A 13,216-nucleotide genomic window follows, 5' to 3' on the forward strand; every position below is an offset into this window, starting at 1 on the left:
GCCCTTTTATCACTTACTCTATTGCTCTATTGTGTGTCTGAGCCGTTTGCGGCCATCTTGTCTTTATACTAGAATATTTCCTTGGAGTCGAAGGGCGTCAAAGAATAGAAACAATATCATGTTGCCAGCGCTACTATCTCGTTGCCAGGTTATCTGTATATCTACACGAAAATCATAACTGCATAAAACGGTCATTTTATATACATCATGGCAACTCCACACCCTGCTGCTGCATCTTATGCTGCTGCAGATGGCGTTACAGACCTCCAGACTGGGATGAGGATGGTCCGAAATGTAGATTTTATGGGCGCTGTAATCACCGTCATGGTAGGCGACATAACTGCCGTCCCTGGAATCATAGTCACCACACCTTCGACAGATTTCCGCGTCAACGGCACAGGTGTAGACGCTCGTGTCCACGCTGTGGCTGGCTGGAAGTTGCGTCTGGAGCTGACTCTGAACTGGACAGGCGGCGAGATCGGGCAGGCTTACCAGACTGGTGGATGGGATATGGAGCCAGCCTGCCCACTGATTCTGAATGCTGTTGGCCCGGATTACGGCGTTGCGATACAAGCGAATGACGAGAATGTCACTGCAATTATGGAGGAAGATTTACGCCGCACGTATGTCGCCGCCTTGCAAACGCTGTTGGATAATGGCAATGAAGATTGGAAGGTCATTGTGTTTCCTCTCATATCAGTGGGTGAATATCAGTTCCCTCCGGAGAAAGCTTGCGAGATTGCTTTGAAGACTGTTCGAGATTGGTTGAGGAGACCGGATTCGAACAACATTTCTCGAGTCATTTTTGTGGTTCCTGGGGATGATGCATCTGACAGTGAGAACATCTACGCCGATTATGTGCCGTAAGTGCAATATCCTTTAAAATAGCATCATAGATCTAACGTTTCACTAGTTCATTCTTTGCCGTTGCCCCCCGAGCAGCCGGTGCCACTCCAGCAGCCGAAACCCCAGCAGTTGCCCCTCGAGCAGTCGCTCGTCGAACAATCGCCCGTCCAGCAGCCGCCCGTCCAACAGTCATCCGTTCAACGGTCACCCCTTCAGTAGTTGAAACTAGAACCCCATGCAACGCTCCCCTCCGAACCGGGGCTCGATGCCCCGTCACCGTCACCCGCACAGCCGACGGCCTCCCAAGGTGGTGTCCCAGACACGAACGAGCCGCCAGTCCGCCTCCCCGTACCACCGCCCTCTCGGAAGCGTCCCGATCGCCGACTCCTGAACCCGTGGCTCCGGCAACTCGCTCCCGCGCCCCAAGTCCTACCGATGGTGTCCCCGGTGTTTGCGGCGCCATCATACCCATGGACCTCCCTTGCGCCGTGGTCGTGATCCGCAACAACGGTCTACCGGCATTTTGTCCGCTCCACGAGGAAGGAGCAATTACTCAGCCTTCATCTCCAGGTAATGATCAAGTTGTCAACACAGCTTCACCATCAGACAATGGTCAGATTGTCTCCACGCCTGCATCCCCAAACGATAACCAAGTTATCCGCTCACCATCCCCATCAGACAACAAACAGGAACCCGCATCAGATAATGGACAAGTTATCCAATCACCTTCCCCATCAAACAACGGCCAGGCGCCTGCATCCCTAGACAACGGACAAGTTATCCAGTCACCTTCCCCATCCCCTGTTCCAGCATCTCTATCTTCATCTGACCTTGCTCCTCCACCTCGATCATCATCATCCTCATCCGCGGCTCCACCTTCTACCTCCTCCTCCTCCTCCCGCCTCTCCCAAAGAGGTAGAAGGAGAGGTGGACAGCGCGGCAGGGCCAAGAGAGCGAAGAGAGCGAAGGTAGTAGTGCCGGTCGCGGTGAGTAGTAACAGTAGCCAGACCAGTGATCCATACATCCCGCCCCCTCAGAGTAGCGGCAGTGAATATATCCCGTCTAGTCAGAGTAGTTCTTCGGACAGTGGCAGCAGTGACGATTCCGATCCATCGCGCTGCGGGTTCCAGAAGGAGGATGGGAGCAGGTGTATGAATCGGGTTGTGCGGGAACGGGGGAGGCCGAGGTTTTGTTGGAGGCATAAGGGGGCGGGGAGTAGTGGGAGTAGTGGCAGTAGTGCGAGTAGTCCGAGTTGGAGTATCCAGAGTACTCACAGTAGTGAGGGTCAGAGTAGCGAGGATAGTGATAGTAGTGACGATGTCGATCACCCGCGGTGCGGGTTCGAGAAGAGGGATGGGTCGGGGCCGTGTATGAGTCGGGTTGTGAGGGTAGCGGGGAGGCCGGCATTTTGTTGGAGGCATGTAAATGGGGGGAAGAGGAAGTGAGTGCAGGCTAGGGACTAAGGTGAGGAGGAGATGAGAGATGAGTTGCTATTTAGCTTGGAGAATTCTTAGGGTTTAGAAATAGGGTTGCACAGAATGATGTTAGTTAATGTAATTACTTTCCTTGTTTTATTTTGATTTGCTTGATGAGATGAGGTTGTAACAGTGAGCACATACAGCATGAAGGCAGGAATAGTCATGATTTATATAGCTCAACAAGGATATGCTCCTGTATCTCTATCCTACAAATATACAGTACATGACCGCAAGACCGGCAAGCAATCAGGCTCTCTACATTTCCTCCTCCCCTCAAATCTCCAACCTTCCAAACATCTCCGCAATCCCATCATACCGACTAAGCACCTCCCCATCCTCCCCACACATCATATCCGACTCCACGAACCCCCTATATAACTTCCCATCTTTACCCCTATATCCTTTCGAATACTTATCCCCTTCCAAATACCTCGTCTGCCAAGCTCGATACTTCTCATTCCACTTAACCACCAGACAAACCCTGATACTCGGCGTCCAAGACCGTCCGTACTGCTCAATATACTCCGGGAACACGGCACGGTACTGTTGCGCATGATCGTATAGCGTAATCAGGATAGCGATACCGCGAAGCGCTTTCCGCTTCAGATTTCGATCAGAGAGTTGTTCCCGCCGCTGGAAAACGTAGTCGATGACATTGGAGTCTATGTCGATGAACTTCAGTCTGTGGTGTGAAGATTGCTTTGGGAGTTTGAGGGGTCCGCCTTCGACCATGGAGCTGGGGAAGAGGATTAAGTTCTCGAGCTCGGGACAGCATGATTGGAGGGGCGCGAAAAGTTGGCCGCCGTTGCTGTGTAGGATGTCGAAGGCGAGGGCGAGATGCTTTACTTTTGCGAGGCCGATGAAGAGTCTGTAGCAGACTAGGTTGAAGTCGGTTGGTTCGAGATCAAACGCATCTTCTCCTTCTGGATTTGCTAGGTCTCGGATAATGGTGTCGTTTTTGAGGTCGACATAAATGACTTTTGTGTCTGTTTTGGAGGTCTCGAATGTTGGGCTAAGAAGCCGAGTAAGTTTGGTGAGAATAGCGGCCCGGGACTCTCTGTTAACGGCCAAGAGAGCCAAATTTCGATTGTGTCGTGGGTTGTGAGTGATGATTCTAGGATTCGGAAGAGCGCTCTGCCAAATCTGGAGTCTGATCTCAGGTGGAAGCTTAGCAAACTGAGGAAAGGAGTGAGTCCTGCGTCTAGCTTTTGCTGGCTCAGGTGGTGGGCTCCAAAAGGGGGTAGTGCCTCCTGTCAACTTAGCAAGAGCAGATAGATGCGGGAAATCTAAAGCGACGTCAGCACAAAGCTTTTTTTTTCCGAACTAGGGATAGACTACCAAAGAGAGATAACACGGTAGCACTGTTTTCTAGGCTTAATGCACGATCGAGAACCTGGATATTCTGCTCTAGCTCCTCGTAAGCCGAGTCGGCAAATTCAAGAACTGCTTTGTGACCACCAAGCAGCTCCTCTATCGTCGTCAATTCTCTCTGCTTGGTGTGAATCTCATCCCTTCTAGACTCGAGAGCTCCAGTGCAAAGCTGCCTCATGTCATCATCCAGGTCATCACGCCCTAACTGGCCGATAGCAATCTGTCTAATCTACGAATTGTCAGCGAAGTGAAATATGAAAAGTTGGGGAACACAAACCTTCATGTGACTGAAAAGGTCATCAATTACGGCGGTTCTAAGAGACTGAATAGAGTCCTTGATTTCATTATTCTTGCGAGTGAGCGAGGACAACCGATCTCTGACAATTTGTAAGGACTCTCTGGTAAGTTGTTGTCGGGCTACAACATGATCAGTTAAGCAGAAATGACCCGCACGTGATATCATCATACATTCAGGAAACTTCGTCTCTCTCGGTGTCAATCTCGGAGTCTCTGGGCATTGTAGAGGAGAAGACTCTCTTGAGGCCTTTGATATCTTAGCCGGTGGTAAAGATTCGTTGTCTGTATTTGACGCATCGTCTTCGCGCTTTCTTTTGCCAGCGAGTTCATTCAGCGCGATTGATACATCGATCTCATCATCGCTCGCCCACATAATCCAACAGAGGCAGTCGTAGGCTGCTCGCAACCTCTCTTCGATACAACAGAGCTCTAATAATCGATTGCGAGGGTCATTCCAGGGTGAGATCATTCGGCTGGGAGGGACTTTCGTAGATGTGGTGATGTTGGTTGAAGGTTTGTGGCCCTGACGTTGGGGCGCACACTGAGGCTGAAGTTTTGGCGCCAAGTCGCCAGATGCATTGCTCCGCCACGCTACACGAGACGTGTGGCTTTCACCTCAAGCTGACCAATAAGCGAAGGTCGCTTATTGATTTATAATTCTTTTTACCCCTATTTCACTCAAAGACAGAGTCTGGTCGGCTTTAGGAATTATGACTCTGTGTATTGTGCAATTGTTGTTCATATTGAAAATATACAATAGTCAAGATAGCGAGAAGTCTCGAAATATGATTGGATCGCTCACGCAGTAGCGCGAGCTTATACCACAGGGGGAAGACGACTCATCTACAAACATCTCATCTCGAAGATATCTCCGATTCTCAATAAGCAAATTACAAATATCTTCATTCCTTTAACGCAGACTGCAAGAGTAGAAAAGTCCGCGGTGAAATTTCTAGGACTTCATGTAGGATGAATGCATTTGACATCATGTGTCATTGGTCATCGACTTTAACGCCGATAAAATCCTACAATTCCTATCCTCTTAGTCCTACGTTTCACGTGAGACCCAACATATATATACTTGAACGCAAGGCATTCACCCAGGCATCTACTCAAGACATTAACCTACAACAACACCGACATCAACAACACTCACAATGACATCCACCAACCCGACCCAAAACCTCGCCGCAGTCCTCGAATCCCCAGGCGCCAGACTCAAAGTCCTCCCCCGCCCAATCCCCAAACCAGGACCCAACGAACTCGTAGTCCGCAACCATGCCATTGCAACCAACCCCGTGGACTGGAAGATCCAAGACTACAGCTTCGCAATCAAAACCTACCCTACCGTCCTCGGTAGCGATGGCTGCGGCGTCGTCACAGAAGTCGGCTCCTCGGTCACGAAATTCAAGAAAGGGGATCGAGTCACTGGATTCGGGGCTGTGATTTACAACGATAATGCCGATCACGGGAGTTGGCAGACTTACACTGTCTTGAAGGATATCGCTACGACTAAAATCCCGGATTTTATGTACGTCCCTGTTCTCGCGAGAAGAATTTGAATCTGGAAGGCTAACAGGGAAATAGGTCATTTGAAGAAGGTTCCGTCTTCCCAATGGCAATGGCAACCTCAGCCGTAGCACTCTTCACCATCCTCTCCGTCCCCCTCCCAACTGGCTCCGCACCCACAGCCCAAAAGTCCGGTCTCCTGATCTGGGGAGCTGCCTCCTCAGTCGGTATCTCCGCCGTCCAACTCGCCCGAAACCTCGGATTCAAAGTCTTCGCCACAGCTTCTCCCGCTCACCACCAAACCATCAAATCCCTAGGCGCTTTCGAGGTCTTCGACTATCGCGACGCAAACGTGGTCGAGAAAATCGTCGCTGCTGCCAAAGCGGCGGGAACGCCTATTAGTCTAGGATTCGATGCTGTCACCGAAGGAAAGCAAAGTGCTGAGATTCTCGTGTCTTCGGGTGGGAAGCGCGGAAAGCTTTGCTTGGCTCTTGAGTGGGATGAGAAGGAACCGAGGCCGGATGGGCTGGAAATTACTCAGACGGGGGCGTTGAGAGCGGGGACTGATCAGGCGGAGATGGGGAAGTGGTTTTTTAATGAGTATCTGGAGAAGGCGTTGCAGGATAAGAGTATTGTTGCTGCGCCGGAGATTGAGATTGTCGAGGGTGGACTTGCGTCTGCACAGAAAGCGTTTGATAAGGTGAAGGCGGGGGTTAGTGGGAAGAAGGTTGTTGTGAAGGTTGAATGAGGTGGCTGCTGAGAAGCTTTTAGAGCAGAAAAGCGTTTTCTGAGATCTTGATGTGCAGTGAAGGTTGATGCTAACGCTTCATTGATCTAAACACCATCGCTTATTGAAGTTATCTTCGTGAAGGCACTTCTTTCTAGTAGACGATGCCTCCTTCCTATGATCTCGACTGTGGAAATTCTTGTCTTCAGCGAAGTCCGTCCAAGACCCAGGCATTCCTCTTTCCGGGTGCTCGATCATTTCCCAGAAATCGCAGAACCAACGCTCAAGATCGTGTGTGAACCAAAACTGCCAATCATCAGGCTCAGGTCCAAACACGAAATTGACAAGGCGGGCTTCGAAGGGTCTTTCCGGTTTTATCTTCTCGGATTGAATGCCACAGAACCGACGTGGCGGGTTGAGTTTGAGCCCGCGCCAGCTACGCTTAACTTCCAGCGTTAAATGTATGTGCTTTTCCATTCGCCCATACTCCTCAAGATCTATAGTACACCTCTTCAGAAGATGAAGCCAACTCATAAGCCCTGGTACCGGAGTTCGATTCCACCAATAAACCGACCCGCACATGATGTTTAACATTGGCGTACTAAACAGTCCCCAATTCATGGAGAGAGCGTGGAGATCAGAACCGTTTTGTATGAGTGTCGATGCTATGGCAAAGATCTCTGAAAGTTTGGGTCGCCCGTATTCATCATTTGCATTCTCCATTGCCAAGGGAGCGCTAATACGTCGATGCGGCTCATGGGTTCCCGTAGCCATACTCAACAATCGAAGCAATCTGCTCAGCAAAGTGAAACCTTTATCGTCACATACTTTGCAGACTAACTTCATGTCCCTCCCCTCCAAGAGAAATTTGACAAGCGGCAGCAAACCATTGTTAGCATGTCCTTTCCAACCGTGATGTTTCAGCATCCTGATAAGAAATTGGACAATCTCGTCAGTACCGCGATCATTACACGATGATAACATGGTTTGGAATGTCCATTGAAAAGAATTTGTGATTGTGACATAAAAATACTCTGAATCGGCAATGTCAAAGGGATCCGATATGTCGACTGTCCGTTGGAAAAGATAGAACATCTGGGCGAAACCTGGTAATGGAGAGCCGCGCATAACAGCAATCGAGAGTGCCGAAATATGAAGACATTAGTAGGAAAAAGTGTTTCGCAGGACGGGATATAGTACTTGGCAGCAGAGACATTGGGATCTGCTCCTTGGTCGATCAAGAATTTGCAGGCCTCGAACTGATGCATTTCTGCTGCATTCTAAAAGCCATTAGCCAATCTATACAAGTTGTCAAATTATGAAGCAGCTCTTACGTCCAAGACTGTCCTCTCATCAATACTCCTGTCAAATGGAGAGGCTTGCCCGCTGTCGAAAAGCTTCTGCATCCCTTCAACATCTCCAACACGAGCATACTCGAATATAGCAGACCTAAGGGGGACCAAGCAGTATGTTCGAATTGAGAAGTTCCATCCCGATGATGCTCGAGCCGAGCATATCTCTATTGCTCGGCTACGGCTGAAGAGCCAACTTGGAAGGAGAAATCTTGTCTTCGTCTCGTTTCGACGTGGCGACGTTGAGGACCATCTCATACAACTAGCTTGCCACGGTTTACTGTTGCTTCTAACAACTGGAATTAATTCAGTAGCCCTAGAAAGTTGAGCTGATGTGGATGTGGCTTTGACCGGTACGGAGACAGCATTCGTTCCCACAGACTCCAAACATATTACCCTCAACTCCTGCAACTGCTTCTGGTTCGCAAGAACAATATCTCGTTGAATCTCGTGTCATCGATGGTTAAGTGTACTGCACTATATCAGCTCCATAACGCGAACTCAATGAGACCAGCTTACTCGAAATACGTCTGATTTGCAAGCAACAACATGACTTGAGCCGACTTCAACTTCTCCTTCAATCTATCCACCATGCCTCGTCCTAGCACCGCTTTCAGTCCTCCAAGTTTCCTCCTCTTGCCAACCTTCATCTCCAAATCTCTCAGTACTTCAGCCAACAGATGTGCACCTCTCAAGCACAAGTCCAAGCTTCACTTCGCAGATCGAGGCAAGTTGTCATTTTCGTCGGTGCTCGATAATAGGTCGCTCAATGTCTCGATTTCTTCGAGGAGATATTTTATGTCTTCAGGTGCGTCGTTTACGTCGTCCCAGAGCTGTTTTAGTTTGATGATTCCGCTTCCTATTTGGATTCCGAGTGAGGCTATGCCCATGCCGCTTGCGATGAGTCCTAATTCTGCCATTTGGCGGAGATTCTGAATGTCAAAGAAGACTCGCAGATTGTAGTGGCGTAAAATAGATTCTGCCAAGCAGCAAAAGAAGTAGAAAGTACAGAAAAACGCGAGAACAGTAATTTGAAAAAGGAGAGAGGAAAGCCAACTTGATGGGCGTCTTCCAGGACCTGTGCTACCTGCCCCGGAAAGAAGTCGCCATCTCATCGACACCGCCTCTCGTGCTTCGCGGGAGCTTGCATATTTCCAAGGCTTCTACAGTAGAGATGCGATGTATGGGCCAATTTGTGCTACATGACCAGCGCATCGTTCCAGGCAGCAAGGTAACGCAGTCCTGAGAAAAACTTAGGAATCCATAAACATTCCTGGGCCAAGACTGAGAGCAAGTATAAGAGTAAGGTATCCTTGTGCTCCTAAGCATGCAATTTAATGGGAGCCTGTGTAACCGCTGCTGAGGCTGACTTCAACAGGGTCGAGGCTCAGCTTCACAATGCATGAGTTCAGTCGTGAAGCGAATGAGGTAGATGTTGGAGATATCTTGAGAACGGTTGCTAGTACGGATATTCCCGCGTGCTTGCCCGCTTGGATAATTGTCCTATATCTCAGATTCTACGATAACCTCGATAACCCGTCTCTTGTTACAGTCTTGCTAGTGAAGGTAATTGGATCACTCCTGACTCCGAATTTTCGTCTCATGGCTCTCACTATTGGTACCAATCATTTGGCCAGGTGTACCACTCCATCCACTCCATTGAATCCTCTCCGCATACGCCAAAATCATTCCAAGCACCCGGCATTGCCCTTTCTGGATGATCAATCATATCCCAAAACTGGAAAAACCAAGGCTCTAGCTCTTTCGTAAACCAAAATTTCCAGTCCCTAGGTTCCGGACCATAAACAAAATTAATGAGCCTAATACAGCCCCATTGGCGTTTCTTATAAAATCTCGCTGTATCTTCTAATATCCACCAATTCTTACAGATATCTGGTGTTTGGTGGATGGCTTTTTCTTTCCGACCATAAACTCTCAGATCCACTTCACAGTCTTCCAAAAATTGGACCCAGGCGGCAAGAGCAGGTTGAGGGATGCCATAGAGGTCTTGGGCTCGGTCTCTGCAAGACCCAGAGACAATCCAGAGGAGTGGCGTAAGAAAAGTCCCTAACTCGGGCCTTGACAGTGAATTTAAGTCAGAACCACCCTTTACTAAGTCCGATAACAGAGTCAAGAGTTGAACAAGATCCTCCAATTTTCCTCTATTGTTTTTCAGAGGGGTGGAGGTTACAGAAATTTCTGTATTCTCAAAATGGCTATCGATCGTTTGGATGAATGACTGCCCAAACTGCCACAGTGTCTGGCTAAGTAAAGTCTGGCCTTTGGAATCAACTGCGTTGCATATTACCTCATCTATCTGCTTACTGCCTAAGATGAGCTTGACCACGGAGCAATAATCCTCACTGTTTTCCACTAATCTGTCTCGACATCTTTGCAGTACCGGGATCGCAAACTGCACAATGGACTCTGCGCTTTGAAGTAGACCCAGTGCCTGAAACTTTTTTCGGATCCATAAAATGCTTCCACGGGATTGGTAGGGTATATATGCCCTGCGAATCCAAACAAGGGGATCTTCCGTCTCTACAAATTCCCATATGTAGTCCAGGATTTGGAGAGTGTCCTCTATTGGTACAGCGCCGCCACTGACGTCCAGAACTAATTCTAGTTCGTAAAACCAAGAGTTCAATTCTACCCCTTGTTCCACCAAGGAACGGAAAACCTCGACGTTTTGTGAAAACGCGGCGAACTGGAAGCTATCAGCTTGTGCTTATAGATTATTATACCAGCATATATGCACTTACATGCAGGGCCGACTTGCCGGCTTCACTTCTATCAAACGGCCTAGCTTCGCCTTTTTGGAAAAGGTTCTGTATGCCTTGAATGTCACCATTTGAAGCACATTCAAAGAATTTCGAGCCACGAGGAACTATGCAGTATGGGCGGATCGAGAAATCCCAGCCATATGGTGCCTTGCAAGAATATATCTCAAAAGAACGCATATAGCTTGAGAGCCACCCCGGCGGTCGAAACTGGGCAATAGTCGTTCTTTGATGAGCCAATGTATTGTTGATTTGTCGGTAGTCCCGTTTTAGCTCTTTGCGTCTGGATTGAAGATTCAATTGAGACTGGACTTTGTTTCCATGATCAATCTCTTCATCGATCTCTGAATTGGAGACCAACACCTGGGACAGTGACGAAGCGAATGAGGTCGTGGTAACTGGTTGTGAGCAAAGCACAGTAAGGTTCTGTACCTGCTGTTGGGTCGCTAGAGCGAGCTCTCTTTGAATCTCATGACGGCGATCGCTGAGCGAACTGTCCAATGTCAATTCCGTTGCGCAAACAAGGTTACAGTGTAACTCAACTGAAGAGATATCTGAGTCGCAAGCATCAACATGGTTTGCGCAGATCTCAACCTCTCTCTCAACTTATCCACTGCGCCTCCTCCAAGGACGGCCTTCAAGCTCCCAATTCTTCTTCGCTTCGTAACTTTCGTCTCAAGGTCGTTCAGTGTTTCGGCAAGCAGCTGCGCTCCTCTGCAACACAGATCCAGGCATCGTCTTCCAGAAGGTGAGATATCGGAATGATCATCAACACCAGCTAGCACCTGGCCAAGTATCTCGATCTCCTCGATCAGATACCGTATCTCTTCTGGAGTATCTTTCACGTCATTCCAGAGCTGCTTGAGCCTGATTATGCCGCTTCCGATTTGTATTCCGAGCGAGGCTATGCCCATGCCACTAGCGATGATGCCTAGCTCTGCCATGCTTGCAGGGATTAAGAAGTGAAGGTCGTGAGAATAAGGTTGAAGAAGTTGGACAGGAAATGTTCAGTCTACAGTCGACAATGCAAGTTGAAGGAGACAAAAGGTAGGAGGAAAAAGTGGGTGAGTTGTTTTCGGAAAGTGAGGCTGTCGTGCATGCCTTGAAGGAAGCCTCGCCAGTCCACCCAATGGCATAGCCATACATTGAAACTCAGCCCCAAGACTGACAGAGGCTGTATCAAGAAGAGAGCAATTGAGACAATCTAACTCTGCTGATTGAGTGACGGTAACGAGGAGCGTCTACGCGCCAGCCTTTTCATTCTAGAGGACTACCCGGCTATTGCATGAGCTTGCGATTGAGAGAGCCCAATGTGTGAGATGTCACTCGTTGGACCCTTTTCGCGCATCATACACCAACTTAAACGGAACATACATGAGACGCACACCTATGTTATAGCTGTGATGCAGCTGACTTGCATGCTGTGAACAACACCATTAATTCGAACGATTAATTCGATAAGCAAGAATAGATTTCATACGGCTATCTGCTTATTGAAGTGCTCGTTTAGCAGAACGCCCAGGTATACAGCTTTGCAAAGAGAACCCCAAGCATCCATCATGAAACCAATATCCATTCCCCTTCAATTGCCAACCATCACCCCGATATCCATCCGCTACCCCCCACACGCCAGCAAGGATTTATGCCGCCAAACGTATCCGCTTCTCAAATACTCCTCTCAATTGTCCCTCCTTTCTCGGCACATCGCTGCTCCATCTAAGGAATAGCCTCATACCCACCACTCCCCATATGCTTCTCACGGTTCGAAAACAACCAATAGAACACCAGCCCCAAGATCGGGAACAAGAACACCACCACGCACCACAGCAGCTTATGGGAGGGAGGACGGTTGGACTTGAGGACTTCCACTGCAGAGACGGATTCATTAGCATGCATCTTTCAAACAACAAAACGAAACACAGGGAAGAACGACAAGTCGCAATAGAATGAACAACAAGGACAGAAGGAAAGCAAGGTAGGGAGAACGTACTAAACACCATAATATCCAAAATCAAAATCACGAAACCGAGTAATCCACCACCAGTGCCATACTTCCACGCATTGCCGTGCTGGCTCGTAGAAACCGTCTCCTCGGCCATAGCAAGGGAGACGAGGAAGAGGTTTAGGAGGATTTGTTGGATCATTTTTGCTGCTTTTGTTGTATTGTTGAACTTTGGAAATGTAAGTTCAGGTCGTGGTACAGAGGAGAGTACTTACAGATGTGTGAACGCGTGTAAAGTTGGTTGCCTAGAGGAAGGGAAGTTGGAAAATAAGAAAGGTGAGGCGCGGCGCGGGGTAATGTGGTGTTTGAGCTGACTCGAGACGAGCTGGAAAGGCTACGTCATACGAGCATCGACTGTTAGAAACACGTGACTGTTGAAAGCTGGAATTTTTTGACTTTGAAGCTTTTTGAAGCTGAAGAGATGTACTAAAAGGTAGATTGAATCTTCCGATAAGTTGCTATTTTGTTGTTGTGAGTTTGGTGTAGCACGAAAGAGAAAGGAGAGCTTCGGTCGTTGGACCAATGATATTGGAGAGTGAGAATAATTGCCGAAAGGTGTACTTCTTGCGCGATAAAATTAACCAAATCGAGGAACAAAACGCAGTTGGTAGACTTCTGGCTGAGCAATGTGCGTCAAGATATAGCAGGATGATTAGCTGAATGTCAGACGAAAGAAATAGCTGACTCATTAAGGAGATAGCTTAAGGCAAACTAGTAAGTACGAGGACGAAAAGAATAAATGAAATCTATAGCAAAATGCTAACAATAACTATGCAACCAAAACCCAAACTCAACCTCCCCGCCATAATGCTCAACCAGTTCCTAGACTATCACCTCGAATCCCTCAGCTTCCC

At 48.4% G+C, this 13,216-nt stretch overlaps 7 protein-coding genes across 7 annotated transcripts; 2 read left to right on the forward strand and 5 right to left on the reverse strand.

The window, feature by feature from the left end:
• Positions 1–207: 207 nt before the first annotated feature.
• LY89DRAFT_669515 (macro domain-like protein) lies at positions 208–1,818 on the forward strand (the record flags this gene model as incomplete). The annotated part of the gene is made up of 3 exons (XM_018213104.1): positions 208–863; positions 914–1,622; positions 1,657–1,818. 3 exons carry the CDS (start codon positions 208–210, stop codon positions 1,816–1,818), a joined length of 1,527 nt encoding a protein of 508 aa, XP_018071447.1.
• A 658-nt stretch (positions 1,819–2,476) lies between these two features.
• LY89DRAFT_782295 (uncharacterized protein) lies at positions 2,477–4,521 on the reverse strand. Its single transcript, XM_018222565.1, has 4 exons — positions 4,164–4,521; positions 3,973–4,112; positions 3,663–3,924; positions 2,477–3,610 (listed from the first exon to the last, which is right to left on the reverse strand). Exons 1-4 carry the CDS (start codon positions 4,459–4,461, stop codon positions 2,598–2,600), a joined length of 1,713 nt encoding a protein of 570 aa, XP_018071448.1. The 5' UTR covers positions 4,462–4,521; the 3' UTR covers positions 2,477–2,597.
• A 398-nt stretch (positions 4,522–4,919) lies between these two features.
• LY89DRAFT_71969 (putative alcohol dehydrogenase) lies at positions 4,920–6,288 on the forward strand. The gene is made up of 2 exons (XM_018218514.1): positions 4,920–5,523; positions 5,580–6,288. Exons 1-2 carry the CDS (start codon positions 5,150–5,152, stop codon positions 6,247–6,249), a joined length of 1,044 nt encoding a protein of 347 aa, XP_018071449.1. The 5' UTR covers positions 4,920–5,149; the 3' UTR covers positions 6,250–6,288.
• LY89DRAFT_71959 (uncharacterized protein) lies at positions 6,289–7,494 on the reverse strand. The gene has a single exon (XM_018218505.1). The coding sequence runs from the start codon at positions 7,354–7,356 to the stop codon at positions 6,328–6,330; it is 1,029 nt and encodes a 342-aa protein (XP_018071450.1). The 5' UTR covers positions 7,357–7,494; the 3' UTR covers positions 6,289–6,327.
• Positions 7,495–8,213: 719 nt separating this feature from the next.
• Positions 8,214–8,790, reverse strand: LY89DRAFT_71983 (uncharacterized protein). The gene has a single exon (XM_018218526.1). It carries the CDS (start codon positions 8,693–8,695, stop codon positions 8,291–8,293), a length of 405 nt encoding a protein of 134 aa, XP_018071451.1. The 5' UTR covers positions 8,696–8,790; the 3' UTR covers positions 8,214–8,290.
• Positions 8,791–9,054: 264 nt separating this feature from the next.
• LY89DRAFT_685051 (uncharacterized protein) lies at positions 9,055–11,412 on the reverse strand. The gene is made up of 3 exons (XM_018215007.1): positions 10,904–11,412; positions 10,343–10,853; positions 9,055–10,287 (listed from the first exon to the last, which is right to left on the reverse strand). Exons 1-3 carry the CDS (start codon positions 11,302–11,304, stop codon positions 9,193–9,195), a joined length of 2,007 nt encoding a protein of 668 aa, XP_018071452.1. The 5' UTR covers positions 11,305–11,412; the 3' UTR covers positions 9,055–9,192.
• Positions 11,413–11,783: 371 nt separating this feature from the next.
• LY89DRAFT_685052 (uncharacterized protein) lies at positions 11,784–12,856 on the reverse strand. Its single transcript, XM_018215008.1, has 3 exons — positions 12,578–12,856; positions 12,351–12,531; positions 11,784–12,228 (listed from the first exon to the last, which is right to left on the reverse strand). Exons 2-3 carry the CDS (start codon positions 12,502–12,504, stop codon positions 12,077–12,079), a joined length of 306 nt encoding a protein of 101 aa, XP_018071453.1. The 5' UTR covers positions 12,505–12,531; positions 12,578–12,856; the 3' UTR covers positions 11,784–12,076.
• Between the last annotated feature and the right edge of the window lie 360 nt (positions 12,857–13,216).

Source organism: Mollisia scopiformis (genome assembly GCF_001500285.1).
Source record: "Mollisia scopiformis unplaced genomic scaffold LY89scaffold_12, whole genome shotgun sequence".
In the NCBI taxonomy this organism is placed as follows: domain Eukaryota; kingdom Fungi; phylum Ascomycota; class Leotiomycetes; order Helotiales; family Mollisiaceae; genus Mollisia; species Mollisia scopiformis.